The 19,158-nt window shown below is 41.9% G+C and overlaps 2 protein-coding genes across 5 annotated transcripts in view; both read left to right on the plus strand.

Annotated features, from left to right (window-relative positions):
- Window positions 1-14,453, plus strand: part of tiparp (TCDD-inducible poly(ADP-ribose) polymerase) — a 30,024-nt gene extending 15,571 nt beyond the window's left edge. For all 4 annotated transcript variants that reach the window (XM_015015411.1, XM_015015412.1, XM_015015410.1 and 1 more), the window contains exons 3-7: window positions 2,527-2,716; window positions 4,038-4,225; window positions 8,837-9,136; window positions 11,621-11,878; window positions 13,833-14,453. In XM_015015411.1, coding sequence (XP_014870897.1) covers window positions 2,527-2,716; window positions 4,038-4,225; window positions 8,837-9,136; window positions 11,621-11,878; window positions 13,833-14,022 — 1,126 coding nt within the window. In that variant the 3' untranslated portion in view covers window positions 14,023-14,453. The remainder of the gene's footprint in view (window positions 1-2,526; window positions 2,717-4,037; window positions 4,226-8,836; window positions 9,137-11,620; window positions 11,879-13,832) is intronic.
- Window positions 14,454-15,094: 641 nt separating this feature from the next.
- The window catches only part of LOC106935104 (stress response protein NST1-like), an 87,131-nt gene continuing 83,067 nt past the window's right edge, over window positions 15,095-19,158 (plus strand). The window contains exons 1-3 of the mRNA XM_015015415.1: window positions 15,095-15,967; window positions 16,436-16,493; window positions 17,032-17,071. The gene's annotated coding sequence lies outside the window, so the exon portion shown is untranslated. The remainder of the gene's footprint in view (window positions 15,968-16,435; window positions 16,494-17,031; window positions 17,072-19,158) is intronic.

Raw genomic sequence — 19,158 nt, forward strand, 5'->3', positions numbered from 1 at the left:
GGTTTGGGACGGGGGGGGGGGAGGGGTGGAGGAAGAAAAAAAAAAGAACAAAAGGTGGGGGGGGGGGGGGGGGGACATTGTGAGGAGTAGACAGAGCAGAACGAAACGAGAAATAATTACGAAAACAAAACAAGTGGGAGAGAAGGAGCTGACCCGAGGCAAAGCAGAAGATGTACTAGCCCCCCCCTCTCACCCCCCCACCAACTTCTCAGTGCCACAGTCGCACTCGCAGCTTCTTGCCCACCTCACTTTTATCTGCCAGTACTTTTCTTGCTGCACCCGTTGCCATAATCCTGTTTTTTCTGCTTCTCTCTTTTGGTTCTGCATTCAGTATTCAAATGAACTGCTGTGTTTGTTTTTCCCATGAAACTGAAACGCCCTCTAGCTTGTTGAACGCTGAAAACAGCTTTCATATACAGAACAGAAAATCATTCATCTGCATTCTCTCTTATTTTCTGGTAGTGCAGATATGATGGTCTGTGTCTTGGTTTTCAGTCACTGTTTTGCTTCTGCACGTGCTCATTAAGCAGCCTGCTGTTTCACTTCCTCTTATGGAGACGCAGTCGCCTTATGACTTAGCAGAAATTCAGCCTATGATAACAGCACGTCCAGCTGCTATTTATGAACCAGTGTGATCGTAGGGTTTTGGAAAATGATTCAGGCTGTTTCGTTGTGACAGAAAGCATTGTCTGGGTCCCTGCAACCTCAGTGACCAGTAATTACACTTACAGGAAGGAGAACTTAATTTGTGTTTACTGCCTACCTATAATAACCCGAGGTTTCACTGCTGCGGGCGCTGCATTAGCAAACAGGTTTGCACGCTCCTCCTCAGGTGATGCACATGGAAAACATCTCAGACTGACTACCTACCGCCTGGCATTCGTCCCACTTTTTGTCTTGCAAAATGTCAGCTGAGGGCAGTCAGTCTGCTGTGTCGAATCATTATTTGCTCTCTGTTCCCGACTCTGTATGTAACATACGGTGAACATAAAAAGGATTTAACCTCTTTGAAGGCTCTATCCTTTTAGCGCTTTTGTAAGAAAAAAAATAAAGATCAGTATAATTTGACATTTAAAAAAATAATTTGGAAGAACAACTTGTGTTTTAACAAACGTAATTCAGTTAACTAAAATCTTATTAGGTGAAGTAAATGACTGCGTAAGTATTAACCGCCTTTAAACCTGACCGAGGAACGGAGAAAACAGCTGACATCACTCAATGCATCCACTAAACGCTGGTGGATGAGTGGGGTGAATGCTAATGAGGTCCTTAGCTTACTCTGAATACAATTATTTTTATATTTTATTTTGTTTTTTGTGTGGGATTTCTAACCCTCACATGCCGAGACAGTGAGGGGGTCAAAGGAGTACAAACTCATTTAATAAATTAGAATATTACTGAAAAGACTGAAAATTTATTTCAGGAACTTCGTCATTAAGTGAAACATGTAGAAGGGCTTTTTAAAACATTTATTTCTGTTAATTATAATTTCCCACTTGCAGGCATTGAAAACGTATTTAAAATGACATCAGATCAATCAAATTTTTTTTTTAATAAAACAGAAATGTGGGTTTAATGAAACGTATGTTTAATTCTTGCTTAAAGGTTACTTACAAAAGGTACTGATCTGACAAATGGGCCTCATTTGAACACATGTTCTAATTTATCGACTATGACTATGCATGATTGCAAGATTAATTGTTGCCTCCTGCTGTTTGGGTAGATGAGTCTCCACTGAGTTCAGTGGTTAATACTTAATTTTCGGTCGTTATGTCAAAACCACAAACTTCAGTGCATTTTATTGGGATCGCATGCGACGGAGAAAGTAAGTAATGCCTAAATGGGGAAGTTGAAGTATGTGAGTAAAAAGCTGACAACTGTGTCGTGCAAGTGTGTTCTCCCTCCTTTAATTGGTGTGCCTGTTGCTTAGAGAAGGCACATAATTAATAAATGCGGTGCGTAACTTAATCTCAGTGTGATCACAGCTGCTCTGCGAAGGCCTCATAGGTCTGGTCCATCAGTGAACGTCATTAGCATCCAGGAACCCAGCAGTGCTCTTAGTCAAATTACAGCAAAGTGAAACTTTTTGGCTTGTTGGTGTTTAATGACAAAATGTTAAATATAAAGGTATAAATATAAACATCACAGTGACTCTCCTAGCAGGCATTGACATTTTATTTCACTCATCATGGAGTCATTTGTGCGTGTGTGTGTGTTTTCAGGGAAATGTCCTGCTGTTCACTTCTCACACACTGCTGTCACCCTGTGTGACTCACTGTATTTGAGCAACCGAAGGTTTGGTCGCCTCTCTCCGGGGCACATGGCTTGCATTAGCGGCCACATGTTTGATCACATGGCAGCTGATATAAATATAAATCAGGACCACTTAACTGCAAGGTCACCGAGCTGCAGCTTTGAGAATGATTGGCCGGGTTTTGGTGTTTTTCTTTCCTACAAAGACCGCTGAACCCCTGGAAGTTGCTGATTCATTTTTAACTGGAATATGTGGGTTTTTTTTTTTTTCAGGGGCCGGGTGTTTCTGCTGGAGTTTGCGACGATGCGAGTGTGTGACCTGGAGTTCGACTGCGTCCGCCGGCTGACCACTCCCCCCTGCCCTCTTCCCGTTCCTGCAGCGAACCCTAACTCCACCCCGAGCTGTCACACAGTGTGGAAGTACTACTGCAGGGACAACATTGGTTGGAGGGAATACTCTGAGGTGAGCCGCTCTCTGCCTCACTCTGCGTTTGCTTTATTTCACGCCCTGTGAACACGAGGCCAGACACATTAACTTTGCTCGCACTAATCAATCGACTAGCTGCTGTGATTCGATCAAGTTAGAAACACGCAAACAAGCACTCCTGATGACTAGGTATGTGAAACAGGAGCCTGGCGAAAAACCAGCTCTTTGTTTCACAGTTTGCTTCATACAGAGGATCTGGACCCTCTGATATTGAGAAACGATTGCTTGCTGGAGGCGTTAATTTTAAACAATTATGCCCAATCGCTAATGTTTGGCCGTGACGTATTTAATGCAACAGCTCAGTGACGCTTACAGTAAATTGTGTTGAACCACAGCAACTTTGCCAGCAATAAAATGTCTTAAATATGCAATATTGTGCGTTTCCCAGGTACGTGTTGGCATTTTATAGTGCAATCAAATACCTGTTACCTTCAGTTGTTGTAAAAATGCTTTATATATCAAACATGACTTAAAGAAATCTGATGTTGAAATTTGACGCCTTGAAACTAGCCTCTGTCTCAACAATGATCCTCATTATGGCGTTTACAATCGCTCTTAGAGAAGAAGTTGTTCATATGATAAACTCAGCAGACACATAGTCCAACCAAAGTTTTTGCTAACTCCTGCTGCTGCTAGTCTGGAGGAGCTGAGTGGGGGAGTCGCAGGGGAGAGGTGGTCTGTGAGACTGCATCTCCAGGGAGGAGCTGCGAGGAGAAGGCGGTGCTTTGTGAGAGCAGGTGTTAAGGCACCTGCAAATGGTTGCCATGGGAGATTCAGGGATTCCTGAAACAAGGCAACACTTAAGGGAATAACATTATGACATGCCATGTAAACCTCAAACAAGTCCATTTTACAGTTTAAGCAAGACATTCCTCTTGCTTCAGTTTAAGCAAGAAGACATTACTCTTGCTTAAACTGTAATTGCTCAATATTTCAAAATGTGGCCAACATGAACTGAACGGCTTCAGTTCAGTTCTTCCGCTGAAGAACTGAACTTCTTCCGCTGCCGATGTTGAACCATGACAGACTACAAGTTTAAAACGGCATGAAAAAAATATTTGTTCCCAAGTCCTCCTTCTGTTCGCCTGGTTGAAATACTACTGGAGAAATCGAGTTCAATGGGAGAAATCCCAGACGAAGCAGGGAAAGGAGATGAGAATTACTCATTATCCGTGTTTGAGTTTGGTTTTATTTAAAAACAATCCACCTTAATCCCTGCTGGCTTTGCTTGACTAGCTGGACAGTGACTCAGTCTCACTTCTTCATGTCCTCTTTCTGGTTTTCTCCTCCCCTGCAGCCGGTGGTGAAGCTCATCGAAGAGGCAAGTTCGAGGGGCCTTAAGGAGGTCCGATTCATCACGCTACAGAACCAGTATATTCTCAACATCAAGGAGGGCTTCCAGCAGAATGCCGTCTTCGGCTTCAGACGGCAGATCAAGAAGCGACCCATGTTCATGTCGTCTGTGATCCTCACGCCACACCTCCAGTAAATATCACTGTTCACTCTGATCCAGTTACTCCTGTTTAGGTCTGGAAGTCGAGATCAGCCTCAATCAGAAACGTTGCAGTCTGTCTGTCAGCGTTCGCATTTCCCTGTCTGAGGGTGCTTCCACCAAACTGGTTTGGTTGTGACCCCTATGTACAGTAGTTTTAAAGAAAAGGCATTAGTTAGGCTGGTGATGCTGGTGCATTTGTTTTCAGGGATGGAGAGAAATGATATGATTCATATTATCATTATTGCATCGGAAATGGCACCAATATATCTATCTGGTTGTCGAAAACCAATCTGATTGCTTTTTTAGCTGCAGTCCTTGTTAATTTCTAGAAATATTTTGCTGGGGGAAAAATAAATTCTCTCTCTATACTTTATTACTAAAGTTCTGCCAAACAAATATGTCATTTAATGTCAAAATGCAAGTCTTTTTTTACCCTTCACTCCTACCACTATCATACTGCATATTTGAGTCTCAGTAAATGTAGAAATGAATTTTTTTTTAATTTGAGGTGGGAACAGTGATGCTGTGATTTTGAAGCTCATCTGTAATGTTGTTGATGGCTTTGATAAATATGATATTTGTGCTATAAGCTTTAAGTTTCATACAAGATCAATATAGGAAACAGTGTTTTATTGATCTCAGCCTCACATGTTCGTCTGTTGCTTGACTCAGAAAAGAGCAGAAAAAAGCAGCTTTCACACAGATTTGAAGTTATGAAACCTCATAAATAATAAGGGAAAGTGGCCAGTCCTTAGCAGAGAGGTGAAGCTTAATCACTTTATTGATTTTTTTTTTTTTCTTGCCTGCTGTTTTGTTCTCACTTCTGCTTTCCATTGTACTCTCCGGCACATCAGCATAATACTACTAATTTATCTCTTTCTACTCGGTGTTGTCAGAGAGCATCGAACTCTTGAGGTTTTAGAAAGGGGGGAGAAAAAAAAAAAACGCGGTTCCTGGCAGTACTTCTGTGTAATTCTCACTGCTGGCTTTCTACCGTGTAACAATCTGTCTCCTCATGGCTCTCCGTGTTCCCCGGGCGTCCTAGCTCTGTGTTTAGGGACGTGCAGGCACACACAGGCCGGTACACAATGCCAATGTCACAGTCAGGGCTGAATGCTCAAAAGGCTCTGAACACCACGTCCAGTTTTGATCCGCTTCAGAACGCTTCGGCAGCCGGAGCTGAACCAACACTTAGCCCAGGCTCAGATTTTTGGCAAGTCAAATGTTGTCACCAGGACACAGGAGCTGTCCTGTGCAGGGGAAAGCACGCCTGGAGCAGACGAGATGTGAAATGAGATAATGAAGCAAATGAAAACAGATGAGAAGAAGAGGGAGGATCATGGAGACAAAGAAATTAATGCTCCCAGTGTTGTGAACCCCCCGACCCCCATCTCCCGCCCCTCCTGACGGGATTAAATTTGTTCTCACACTCATTTTCTCAAGCCCCGCTTTCCCGTCTTTATACCGGCGAAGAGATGTGCCTGCAGCACTCTCCTCCGTCTTACTTTGGAAACAAGTGATACCTGATTAGAAACAAGTGGAGCCATTTCAGCCCATTTGCAGATACTTCTGGTGCAGAGCAGGTTTCCTAGAACAAGCTGTGCCCACCGGGCCACAACAGTCAAGAGAGAACCGGAGAAAAGAAAGGGGAAAAAAAAAAAAACAGATAGTGAAGGCAAGAACCAGACAGAGAGAAGAAGAAAAGAGACACACAGGCAGCGAGGGTGAAAGGGAGTGCAGCCGGAGAGGATCTAAATGGGTTCCAGACTCGGAGCTCCGGAGAGTCGCGGTGATGAGGGTGAGAAGCGTCACTGCAGGGAGCTGGAGCCCAGATCCATGGCTCAACTGTTGGTTGCGTTTGTCCATCAATAAATTGCAGTAGCTGCACTCAGTCGCATGCATCTCAGTTAATTTATTTTTATTACATTTACAACGCAGACCTGTTTTTGATGAAACAAACAAACAAAAAGGTTTACAAACACACCAACAATACAAATAATTAAGAAATTGGTCTACATTAAATAAGCTAGTAAAATAAAAATGAGCTAAAAACAAGAGCAACTTTCATTGGACGACTTCTGTTCATTTGACTGATTATGAAAAGTTCAATTTGTCAGAATATTAGAATATCTCATAAGAAGAAACCTGAATTTACAACACAGAGAGGTTAAGTAGAGGTCTGCTGATTAAAATGTGTAAAAGTAAAAATGTATTTTGTAATAAAGCCGGCGGTTTCAGTGACGCAACTCAATAAATGGAAAGTTGAGCGGAAGAAAAAAGTTGGTAAATAAATGCACACTGTTGAGTCCCATCAGCCGAACCAGAGACATGCATTTTACGTGGCTTCAGGAGAGGAAAGGCGAGGCCACTTCCTTGTGGTTTATGGTGCATGCAGAAGGTGTTGGGTCTGCAGGAGAAGGGGAGAAGCCCAGAATCCACAGTCAGGGGATTTGTGAAGCCAAGTCATCTGCCGGTGTTGGTTCGTTGTGTTCTGTCAAAGCAGCTGTCCACGAGAAAACTTTAGAGCATTTCCTTTAGCATGCCTATCCTAAACCGCAATAGAAATTCATATAGTGACATGAAAGAAGAAACTAGAGACACTACAAAATTACTAAGGGCTGCTCTTAAAGTTTTGATGGTGAAAGAAATCCCCTAAGGTTCCCAGTAAGGGAATTATCACTTATCAAGTTGGATAAATCTTAGCCAGTTTATCATCCTTTTAAGTGACCTAAGCCTAGAACGCTCTTCCTTCTTTCCCGTCCTGTTCTTTCCTAATCACTCCTCCTCCCCCTCCTCCCTCCTAGCTCTCATTCTTGCCTGCCTCCATCATTCTTTCGGCATCTGTCCCTTTTCATTTCGCACTTGTTTTCTGCAGCAGCCTGTCTGTGATCTCCTCAAAGCGCCGAGGGAATAGAGACTTCGATTGCAGCGCAGGGAATGAGGGAGGTGGTGGGTGTCTCTTAGACCAGACCGACAAGATAAGAGAGAGTGGAAGAAAAGAGACGAGAATAACTGTCACACTACCTCAGAGCCTCTTCATAACACACACACACACACACTTTCGTATGGATGATAGAGCTAACAGCATTTACACTTAGAGGGTGATAACTTGACAGGAAAACTACTGTTACTGACTCAAATGCCAGACGTGGTGGAGGACTTTTTCTTTTTCTGTCACAGCGATGACAGCTCCACAATTGGCATTTTCTTTCTTTTCTATCGTTCTTTTAGCCCCCCCACTCCCCCCCCCAGTCCTCCTTGTTCTCATCTTCTCCTGTTTGGTGTCTGGGTTTCATTTTCGCACCATCCTGTTGTGTTGTCTGACGGTTGACGTGCAGCGGCGCCGCCCTGCAGTTCGGATCTGTCACGGCTGGCAGTCGGAGGGGATGCCATTCCGAACGTGCAGCAGATGGAGGCTTTTGGAAACGCTTATGATTGGAAACAAACGGGAGCCGTCGCTGTGGAAAAGCGTGGGCATAAAGCTTGCAGATGGGCGTTTGCGTGCAGACGTAGCAGCGAGCGTCAGCTTGGCTTTAGGCTTTTACTAATGACTACAAACTGCTTCTTCTTCTGGTGCAGACAGTCTGGAGCAGTTCCTCCTGTGGGGCTAAAATGTGAGCGTTGATAGGTGGAAGACCCAGTTCTGCTTTGACTTTCATCTTAGCTCAGACTGGGAGCTGTGGTCGCCGGATTATATATCAGGCACCTAATTCTGCGTTTAATGAAGCAGCTCCAGAATGCAGCAGAAGGGCTTTTAATAAGGTGCAGCAAAACGGAGCAGAGAGTAATCATTCCTGATCCGGCCTCTGTTGGTTTGCGTGTTGATTCTCTGCTGGAAAATTTACAGAGATTTGCGAGTGATGTTCCTGGATAACCGAGAAAAAGAAACTTTAATACGTTTTAAAAAGCGGTTTTGTCTGCTCACAGGCTCAATTCTCTATAATAAGAACTAGGTTACATACAGCTCTAGCTAACTAGGTTACAGTAAAATGCTGCTGCAGATTACAACCACAAACTATATTGCCTCCGACTTTACTTTATTGGGATTTTATGTGATTCGTCACACGAGGTTTGTCACATGAAAACTGTTATTTCTTTACTTGTTGCCATGTTGTTTACACCAAGTAAATCAGTGTCTTAGAAATGTTTCGTTCTGTTACTTAAAGCAGCAACAAGATGTTGTGAAAAGTCTTAACAAAATGGAGATTTGCAATAAACATAGAAGACGTGATAGAGACTTGAGTGCTATGTGCAGTAAGTTTCTAGTTTCTTACTGTAATTTGGGTTGAAGTTGATAACAAAGAAGGTATTTAGAAAAGAAACCCAGAACCTCAGGATTGTGCTGGAGGAAGTGCAAAATTTGGATTAGAGTGGTCCAATTCAGTGGAGGTACTCTTGGTTAGTACATTCAGTTTTAGTGCTTTTTTTTCCTCATGTCCTCTTCTTCATTTTTAATAAACAACAAACTAATTTCTCAGTTATTTATTCTGCAGCTCACAGCCTACTCTGCAACTATCAGGGCTAACAGAGACACTTTGTGGTTTCTAAATAAAGCTTATTTTCTCTAGTCTAAAAGACCTAATGTTCTTTTTCCTCTTCAGGACTTTGGGTGGTCTCTCTCTACCCGCTCTCCCCTCCACGTCCGCACCTGCACCGACCCCGATGGACGTCTCCTCGCCGCATCCCCTCTCGCCGACATCGACCAACCCTCCTAGCCTTTTTCCAGAGACATGGCTGCCCATGCCGATGAGCCAGGACTTCCTGCGGGTGCCCGTGTCGCGTGAAGACCGCAGCTACAGGACGGTGTACAGCCTGTTTCACAAGACAGTATCAGAAACCAAGTTCAGGATCATCAAGATCCAGCGCGTCCAGAACCCCTTCCTCTGGGAGAAGTATAAGAGGTGAGGAGTTGTTGAATTAAGCAGATGATCATTTTTGTGTGTCGAGGTGAGAAAGTTGGCTGCTGGCATGTTTGCACGCAAGACATTTCTTAAAGCTGTGGCGAAAGGTTTTGGCACGCAACTGGTTTTTCCGTTGTTTACCTGAACTCATCATCAGTTCCTGTGTGAAACTAAGAGGTATAAAACTTTATAAACTTGTCACAGTTGAGAAATTTGACCACATTTAAAGACGTAGCCAATGTCCTCTAGCATACCCCTTCACAGGACATCTCAGATTATACTGGTGTTAAATTTCACAGGTGAATTTATTTTAGGTGTCGGGTGAAAGAGAGTTTCGAGTTAGAAACAGATCCGCCACAGAGGTGAAATGCTGCAAACTTTTTCCAGTCTTTGCAAGTTTTCTGTAGAACCTGCAACTACCACCTAAATGCTAAACGTTCTCAAAATGTGCCTCTGGAAGCTCACTCTTTTTTTTTGTTTTTTTTGGAAATCGCAAATGGCAGCTTCACTCCTTCCAAACCTTCCATGCACATTTAAAATCAGGTCATAATCATATCTGAAGCTAAACGAGAGAAGAATCGAGACGAAATAGGCCACATGATGCCAGCTGTGTGGGACTTCGTGAGAATGTGTCGACAGTGGTGTGTGAACACAGCAGATGGGGAGATGTTTGGTGATGATGATGTTCCTGTTGTGAAGGCAGTGGGCTAACCGCTGTGGTCGTAGCAGGCCTTCTCCTATCAGCTGCGACAGTTGAACCCTCCCACACCGACCAGTACCGCACGGTTTCACAATGACTGCCGGTGTGTGTTTGTGTGTGTCTGCCTCGCCACCTCCGAAAGCGATGCCCCCTCACTGGTTCTCTCTCGATTTCCTTTTCCCACAGTCTGCCTGCTGCAGCGAAACCATAACTTCTTGTTTGCGCGAGTTCATCTGCGTGCGATAGCGGAGTGCTGCAAACTAAATTGGGGTAGTAGGAAATCGGGAGCGTGCGAGCGAGGAGCGCGCTGCGTGCAGTGTCATGTCGCAAGCTGTGGCATTGTGTGAGTTCACGTGTGGGTCACACAGCCTCGGTGACTCACCTCGCTTTCTCCTCTGAGTTCCTTATTGATCTGCTTACATTGCAGAGGTGATGTGTACACGCAGTGCTGGTAGTTGAAGAAAGATGAGCTCTAAAGTTTAATTTTTTGCAGATTCAGGGTAGGAATCAATAAAAGTAAAACGAATACAAGATCTTCAGCCAATCTTGTATTTTAATTATCTATATTCATCCCACTAAGAGTGATATACCATTTCTCTTAATTTTTTATGATGACTTTCAACTAATGAAAACACAAAATTCAGTTTCTCTCAAAAGCATACGAGCCCAAGAGAACATTTTTATATCTATTAATGTTCCTCCTGGGTCATGATTCCTTTCACAAATATTAAGACATGCTGTCAAGCCCAGGCTGCTTTATTAGTGGACATCAACTCCACACTCTTCTTGACGATAGTCCACAGTTTCCCTGTGGGGTTTAGGACATATTAGTTTGCACTCATATCAAGTGATTTAAGCATGTCTTGGTACTTTAGGCAGTGGGCTCCTGCTGGAAAATGGAATCAGCATTTCCATAAAGCTCATCAGTAGAAGGAAGCATGAAGTGCTCTAAGGTTTCCTGGTAACCGCTGCACTGATTTGGGCTTGATAAAACGCAGAGCCCCGGCAGATGACATCGCTCCCTGAATTATTGCTGATTGTTAAAGCAAATTGGATTCTGTGCCTCTTCACCTCCTTCTGACTCTGGGACTTTTTTATTTGATGAGAGGACTCTGGGCATTAAGCTAAGATGCTTCCATTGTCTCAGGTTCAGGAAGTGTTTTAAGCTCATAACCATCAGCTGTAGGCCAGACTCTGGATGGATCTGCGCCTCCAGCTGCTTTTAATTTGATGGGAATCTACCATAAACATCGGAATGGAACTATGTTCACTATCCTCTCAATGCTGCCGTGAGCTCTGCTATGGGTGCTGCTTTATTTATTTATTTATTTATTTATTTATTTATTTATTAACAATTTTTCCTTCCACTCAACTTTCCATTGCTATGATTTGATAAATTTTATGACTTACCCTCCTTATTGAGGCTACCAATGATTGTTAGACACCTGACAAGCAAGCATGAGTAGATCTTATGATTTTTTTTAATTTAAAGTATATTATTTATTGCTCTTAACATTAGAAAGGGTGAATTAAATGAACATAATTAAAATCAAAAACGTGTATAAAATGTGATGTGTGTGTGTGCAATGATTTCACATGAAAACTTTTCACTTTTTAAATGAATGATTAAAATAAACTCTGACCGTATTTTCATGCGAGATGCACTCATGTAGTATTTGTCCCAAATGGCTTGTTTCATTCACATTAGAAACAAATAACCGTTTCTGATGACATTTAGTGACCAAACCCCGTCTCAATGTCCGCCTCTGTGTGTGCTCTGACAGGAAGAAGGAGTACATGTCACGCCGCATGTCCGAGATGGACCGGCTGCTGAGCGAGCGCCACCTCTTCCACGGCACCTCGGCCGACGTTGTGGACGGCATCTGCAAGCACAACTTCGACCCGCGCGTCTGCGGCAAACACGCCACCATGTTCGGCCAGGGCTCCTACTTCGCTCGCAGGGCCTTCTACTCCCACAACTTCTCCAAGCGCTCGCCCAAGGGAGTCCACTGCATGTTCTTGGCCAAGGTCCTCACTGGCAGGTGTGTGTGAGCGCGTCTATCCCACTGACCGAGACGGCTTCTGTTTTCACAAAGCATCGCTTTATTCCACTGGTGGCATTTCATTGTTTATATTTTTCGACTAGACTTTGCTTTGAAGGGAACTGGACACATCATAGTTTTATTAAATGCTAAATCAAGGCCTGATGTATCCGGGGTTTATTGGCGTTCGCATGGTTTTAGTGTCCTCAGTGAACAGTTTGGTGTGTTTGACAGGTCGGTTCCCTTCAGGACGTACTTCTTTCCAAACGGATTTTTTGATCCTACCTCTCCCCTCTCCACTTAACTCCTGCCGATAAAATTTACAGAACGCATCAACATTAATTTGGATCAGGAAAATCTTGAGGTTCTTTTCCATAAACCATCTTTCAGCAGGGCCGTGCTACTCCCATTCTTTCAAACAAAAGTCAAATCCGCAGGCGCACATGTAAAACAGCTGATTTGGCTGGGCCCATCATACATCACCACCTTTGTTATGCCGAGGCAGACAGTCCATGGCGCGTCCAGGGAATTGTGCAGCGGTTTGGAAACCACCCACCCCTTCCTTCAATCAGGCACACGCAGGAAAACGAGCTCTTTCTCCAAGTCTGGGTTCAATCTGTTCCACATAACAGGCAAAGATTTTGCTTTCATACATCTACTCTCAGCCTTTGTCTGTAACTAAGAGTCTTTTTACTTTAATTGGCTTTTTTTTTATGAGAACTCGAGTTACGATGCAATGCTTCATTTCATTCATTTACTTGGAGCATACATCAAAACTTTTACAACTTTTGCTTTTCAGTCATGTTTGAGCTTGAAGCTCATCTTCATTCATTTCCCTGTGCAAAGTCAAGAAATGGGGGAGAAAAAAAGCATGAAGTGGGAACAAGACAGATGGAAAGCAATGAATATACATATGGAAATTTGAACTCTGGATATGATGCATGGTTAAATGGCTGCTGAAAAAGAGCCTAGTGATGGCAAACTCTAACTGAAATATGAGCTCATAAGATGTAGACTCATTTCACAATTTGTCCAGTGAGGAGGACGAAGTCGGGATAGATGTCGACAGGCGTTAGCTTGCAGGAGATGTAATTTACTCTGCCCGTAATTTGTCATGAATGACAAAGATTTGTTAGTCAAAGAGCTGAAACTCTGCAGCATTCAGACCGGAAGATACAATCTCTCCTACAGAGCCATGCACCTCTTCTTTAAAACAAAGTAGAAGTGAATGGAAGCAGCTGAAAAACTCACTTCTCTGGGCGCAATCTCCTTTTGTTGAATTTCGCAGGGATAATCTCAAATACAGTAATGTATCTATAAAATGTGACTCCGAAAATATCCACTCAGCCACTGAAAATCCATTGTACAGTTCTACAAAACCAATTTTCCTGAGACTTAGAACGACACCCATGGTTGCCTCAATGGTCTGACTGCAGATTCTGTAAAAAACTTGGTCTTAGATTTGAGTTGTTCCTTTCTTTGAAGCCAAGTTTCTAATTTCATAATCACGCGACAAAGAAAGAAAGGTCTTATAAGAAGTCCTTCCTCTAAGGTATTTACTTTCGTGAACCTCCCCCCGTTTCCTGGGTAAATTATCCTTGGGAGAAAACAGAAAAAACAACTCGCCTTGTAGACGCAGATCCATTCAACACGGTTTTCTTTAAAAGGTCTCTTTTGTCAAGGAACTAATCCATGTTTTTGTTTACTGCAGTGCCCGAGTGTTGCATTTGCTTTTAAGTCATCAGCAGAGCTGTGTTTATGTCTGGTTTCAGGAATCTGAGGTTTCCTGGCTTCGGAATATATTTTTGCTTTAAAAAGCAAACGGTGTAAATTTACATTTAAACAGTCTTGATGTTTAAAAGTTTGTACTTTCTTGCCTTCAGTGGCACCTGCAGGGTTCTTGTAGCACTGCTCATATTTTTTCCCCGTCTTCTTTGTGTTTTTGCTTCTTCAGGTTCACCGTAGGAAACTCCTCCATGCGCAGGCCTCCGCCCATCAACCCTCGGGACTCCTCCAGTGACCTTTATGACTCCTGTGTGGACAACTGGGTGGACCCCCAGATTTATGTCATTTTTAACGACGACCAGAGCTACCCTTACTTTATTATTCACTACGAGGAGGTACCCAATACAGTCGCCGTATAAGTCCTGCATCAGAACTTTTGGCGTCTGTGCTTGCAAATGCTTGTGAGTGGCGGTCTGCACGCGCCCCGTTAAGGTAACAGATGGACTGGGGTTTTTATGAAGTTTCAAAAAGGACCAACTAAAACCAAATGATCCAACCAACTCTTTTGGAGTACTGCGGTCCAGCGCTGCCCATCTGGTACTTTAAACAGGTGAAAGCAGACTAGGAGATGCTTGCAGATGTTCGGCGATTCACGTCTCTCAACTGGACTGCATTAGGCCAGATTAAACTGGACTAAACTGGATAAGCAAAGGACAGCTTCTTTTGGTGTTCAGACTTGAGTGGACTTACCACGCCTAATGAATCAGGATCCCATGGATGTTCATCACTGAGCCAAAGCAGATTTGATTTGTTTTCTTGCTTTGGAGCAAAAAAAGGAAAAAAAAAAAAAAAAAAAAAAAAAAAAAAACTCTGTCCCTTTTTATTATTTAGGATTAATGTGTACATGAATATGTTTAGAGGACAAACACTGTCGGAGACGGTTAATATCCTGCCTGTACTGTGAATGACCAGCTAGTGAAATTACAACGTTAAGGAATCAGAACTCAGCCAATCAGAGGCCTCAGTAGAGAAATCATAGTTCCTTTCACCCAGCCTCCTGCCCATACATGTTTTATTTAAACTCTGTGCTGCGTGTTTGAACCTCTTGATCTAGTGGACGTTGATCTCGCGGCCTATTCATCCAGACAATGGAGACGAGTCTCACTGTAAACCTCCTGGAAGAGGACTCCCCATGAAGCTGCTCCCAGTCGCTCGTCTTTTCTTCACTCCCGGCTACGCTCTGGTTCCTGTCTGCAGGGTGACTGAAGAGTTGTATCGTTTGACGCCTGCACAACGCGCTTCTGCAGTTGGGCTGCGCTGTAGCTTTTTTTTTTGTCAACAAATCAGCTGAAGCTCATCTCTCTCTTAGACCGCTCTCTCGCTCAGAGACAGTAGAACATTTTGTTTGTTGTCTTTTTTTCTTTTTCTTTTTTTATTTTTAAGACAAACTGTACAGGTGTTCCTTTTTGTTTATATTTGAACTGTGTGCCTTTTGTTCATAAAAAGTTTATTTATGTTAGTTTTAATGTAACATTGATTAAATAAAGAAATTAAAAGGGCAAATGACCAAACTACTGCCTTGTCCTTTGTTCAGCTCATGCCGATTGAGAGAATGAGTATTTATTTAAAATAAATTGTGTTTTTATAAACCTTTTTGATAGGTACTTTTTCACCAGGGGGTCATTTAGTTTTCACTGAAACCTGAAAATGTTTGATCTGTGAATAAATTTGTCGTATAATTAATTTTATGATATAAAATGCAACTCATTGCTACTCCCTGTGTTTAGAAAAGCTTAAAATGCTTGTCATTCAAATGTCTTTTTATAGATTATTAGCAATATATTGAAAAATATGATGCAATATATAGCAATACAATTTTAGGGGAAAATAAAATTCTTAAAATTCTTGTAACCTTTATACAATGTACACAAAAGAAGCAAAAAAAATAAATAAATCATGTCTATCTCTGCAACAAGTACAAAAAATAAATCATAAAAATAATTTAAAGCTGTATAAAAATAAAAAAAAAACATTTTGTGCATTTTTCTTTACAAACTCTAATGATTACTGTGTAAACTGAAAATGCTTAAACGTCTAGCTATGCTCTGGACCAAACTAATACTTAGTTGCAGAACCACCTTTTTCAGAGAACCGTGGGAGTTATTGACGACCAGCTTCTGGTACCTGTGAGCAGATCTTCCACTCCAGGATGATTCATTCCACCATCCCTCTGCGTTTCTTGGCCTTATCCCAGAAACGGCAGGTCTGACGTCACTTCACAGGTTTTCCGTTGGATTAGGACCAAGGGATTGGGCCGGCCGCTCTGTGAAGTTTACCTTTTTAAACAGAATCAAGACCTGACAGGTGGGCATGTTTGGGTCAATGTGTTTTATTGAAACATCCACCTCAAGGATACCTCTTCAGCATAAAGCACCTTGACCTCTGTAAGTATACTGCTCAAAAAAAAAATAAAGGGAACATTTCACTTTAATTTTGTGTGTGGCTCCAAATCCAGGCCTCCATTGGTTAATAAATTTGATTTCCATTGATGATTTTTGTGTGATTTTGTTGTCAGCACATTCAACTTTGTACAGAACAAAGTATTCAATGAGAATATTTCATTCATTCAGATCTAGGATGTATTATTTGAGTGTTCCCTTTATTTTTTTGAGCAGTGTATTATGGTGTATTGAAAATGTCCCTGGATTCTGAATGGGACCATGAATGGTTCCATTCAAGTCCCATTCAGTGCGCTCATCCTTTTTTTCTTCTTTTCCTTATCAGAGGGACTTCCTACCAGTAATTCAGCTCTACACATGTCTTCTATTACAGTACTGCTGTGTTAGCTGGGAAGTGGGAACTCGGAGCTGGATTTGACGTCATACTCGAGGTAACAGCGTTGTACTGTATTTACGAAGTCGAAATTTCAACATGGCGACGCCCTGTTTGCCATAGCGCTTACAAACGTTATTTTAAACTTTACTTTCCATAAGTAAACACCACTTTTAATTTGTTCAGTTTAGAGATGCAGGCTCTATACAATCTATACAATCTTTTGTGTCTTGTTAAATACGTCTTGCCCACATCTTACTACTGTTGACGTGAGTGGCGGCCATATTGAAACGAGAAGTTCGCCAAATCGTAACTGGGTGTAGTCAGAGTTGCTCCCAGTTTTCCAATGAAATATCTGACTTCGGAGGACGTTCCAGTTGATTTTTTTTTCCAACTAGAAAGTTGGAATTTCCCATTTTCTAGTACAACTGGAACGCAGCATACTTCTATTGCAACCTTCGTCTTTGCCTTTTAGGCTTTTCGGGTTATTCAGATAATTTTTTTCTTTTTCCGTACAATCTGTTCTAGGTTTCTGTTTTAAATCATTTGAGGTCATTTTACCAGACCAATCTTATTTTACTTATTTTTTTCTTTAGGCTCTCTGCTCTCCAATCAACTTGTCAATCATCTCCAGAGGTGAGTTAACTACAACCAGCATGTAAAACCTTGAACTTTTCATAAGGCTCACTTGTTATTAAAATGTGTCAGTGAGTGACCTCACTGACTGAACTCCACCTCGGTATTATTTATATCTTATTTATTATAAGATGTAACTTTTAACGACATTTTATTAACAGAATCAGCTGTACTGTTGGGTCTGGCAGTTTTCTCTTAGACTGCCAGTAAATTACTTACAATGCAGGGATGATATTTCCTTTTTAAACAGTGATTGATCTGAATAGTAAAAAGGACTGCTTTTGTTTTGAACAGGAAACCTTTTATTATTCAGTATGTCCGCCTCGTTTATTCTCTGCGGAGAGCGATAACATTGTTCAGTCGGTGCTCCAGGATTACAAACTGCTGAATGAAATAAAACACAAAATCTTACATTTATATTCCTTCAGTCTTTACAAAATGGGCATTCTTTTCCAGCACCAGAATCAATCATGGCTGATGTTGTGTGAACTGAGGGGTGCAGGGAGCAGACTCAGCAACCTTCTGCTGATGCAGTAAAAGACTGAAATGAACACTTTCCCATCACATTGAGTGGACGTCATGAAGTAGATTGCAGGCTGTAGAGTCCAAAATACTTGTACTTGCAGATGTGAAAAATAAAATCAGCTTGGTGGTTGGGGTTTTCTGGAAAGGCTGGCCAAATTGGTAAATATTTCCGTAACAACTAAAATTGTTACTGAAAGTTCTCCTTTTGCATTCACATGTTTGAGTTTGCATTAGATCACACATGCCTTGCTGTTTGTATTACTTTTATCTTGATCAGGCAGAGCAATGTTTCTTCCTGTTCAAACACACAATCAGCTGGCTCTCAGCATGACTCTGATCTTATCAATCACTTGGCAAGACTGCATATGAACAATGGACGTACTAACCAGTACCTCTGCGTTAAGAGAAGGAGAAGCCTTGCAGAGTGAGAGATTTAGGCATATTTACACCATCTGAACATTTGTTCTTGGTCCAGAATGGAAACAGGATGGTTGATCATGATTAGGGCATGTCTCTGTGATCTGCTTCGTGACTCTGCAATAACTTCTCATCGAAGCGCTTCGTCTAATGGGCTGCAGAGGGAAGCTGACTGGATCAGTTAGGATTACACATCCTCAACTCCTTCATTGTCGTTCACTTCCCCTTTCTAAGAGAAACGCCTCCCATCCCGTACATTTCATCCTATCTGCTGACTAAATCTCCTCATCAGCTTTTTATTCTTTCATCCTGGCTTGTTGTTCTGGTTGATGACTCATGTGCTTCTTTAAGGCTGACCTGTTTGCTTTTTTTTTTTTATTTCAAGATCTTTACAAGCCATGCGGACCAAAAAAAAAAAAAAGAAAACCAGAACGCCGGCCAAATGAAAACAGTCACATTTTTATGAGGAAGCATCAGTTTTATCACAGAGAAACCACACCGCTACGTAGCCACGAACAAGTTCATGCCATAATTGTTGCTGCAGATTTGATCGCTCGCATCAGGACAGGAAGAGCTCATTTAAATTGGCTTGTTTCCTGGCATGGGCCTCACTTGTAGCAGACAGAGTTTCGGCAGGTTTGATGCTGGGGCTTTTCCAGAAGCTTCGAATTAGCAATGTGTGCTTGGTTTTATTATCTTGCTGTAACGCTCAGCCGTATCCAAGTTTCAAATATCTGATTTAGGGCGAGGAAGAAAAATCTGAATGTGGTCCTCCTTTCTTACTATTTTATCTACTTTAGGCAAAAAAACAAACAAAAAAAAAACAAACAGTATAACTAGTTGCATAAAAAGACCCTCAGCATGATGCTGCTTCCACCATGTTTGGCATCTAATAACACTTGAACAACCATTTAAAAGCAAACCGTGACTCCTTTAAGCTTGTTGTCATTGTGGCAAACAAGCTTAATTTCTGTCTCCTCTATTGTTTTGTTGCTCCAGAACTTTTCTTGGTTGTAAGAAGAATTAAAGCTGTGTGAATTATTCTACCCTTAAAAAAAAAAAAAAAAAAAAAAAAAAAAAAAAAAAAAACTTTTTGATTGCATTTTTTTTGCCTTTTTTTTTTTTTTTTTAAAAAACTTAAAAAA

The sequence above is a fragment of the Poecilia latipinna genome, unplaced genomic scaffold (genome assembly GCF_001443285.1).
Source record: "Poecilia latipinna isolate Pla-1442-1.1 unplaced genomic scaffold, P_latipinna-1.0 Scaffold1909, whole genome shotgun sequence".
Taxonomy (NCBI): Eukaryota; Metazoa; Chordata; class Actinopteri; order Cyprinodontiformes; family Poeciliidae; genus Poecilia; species Poecilia latipinna.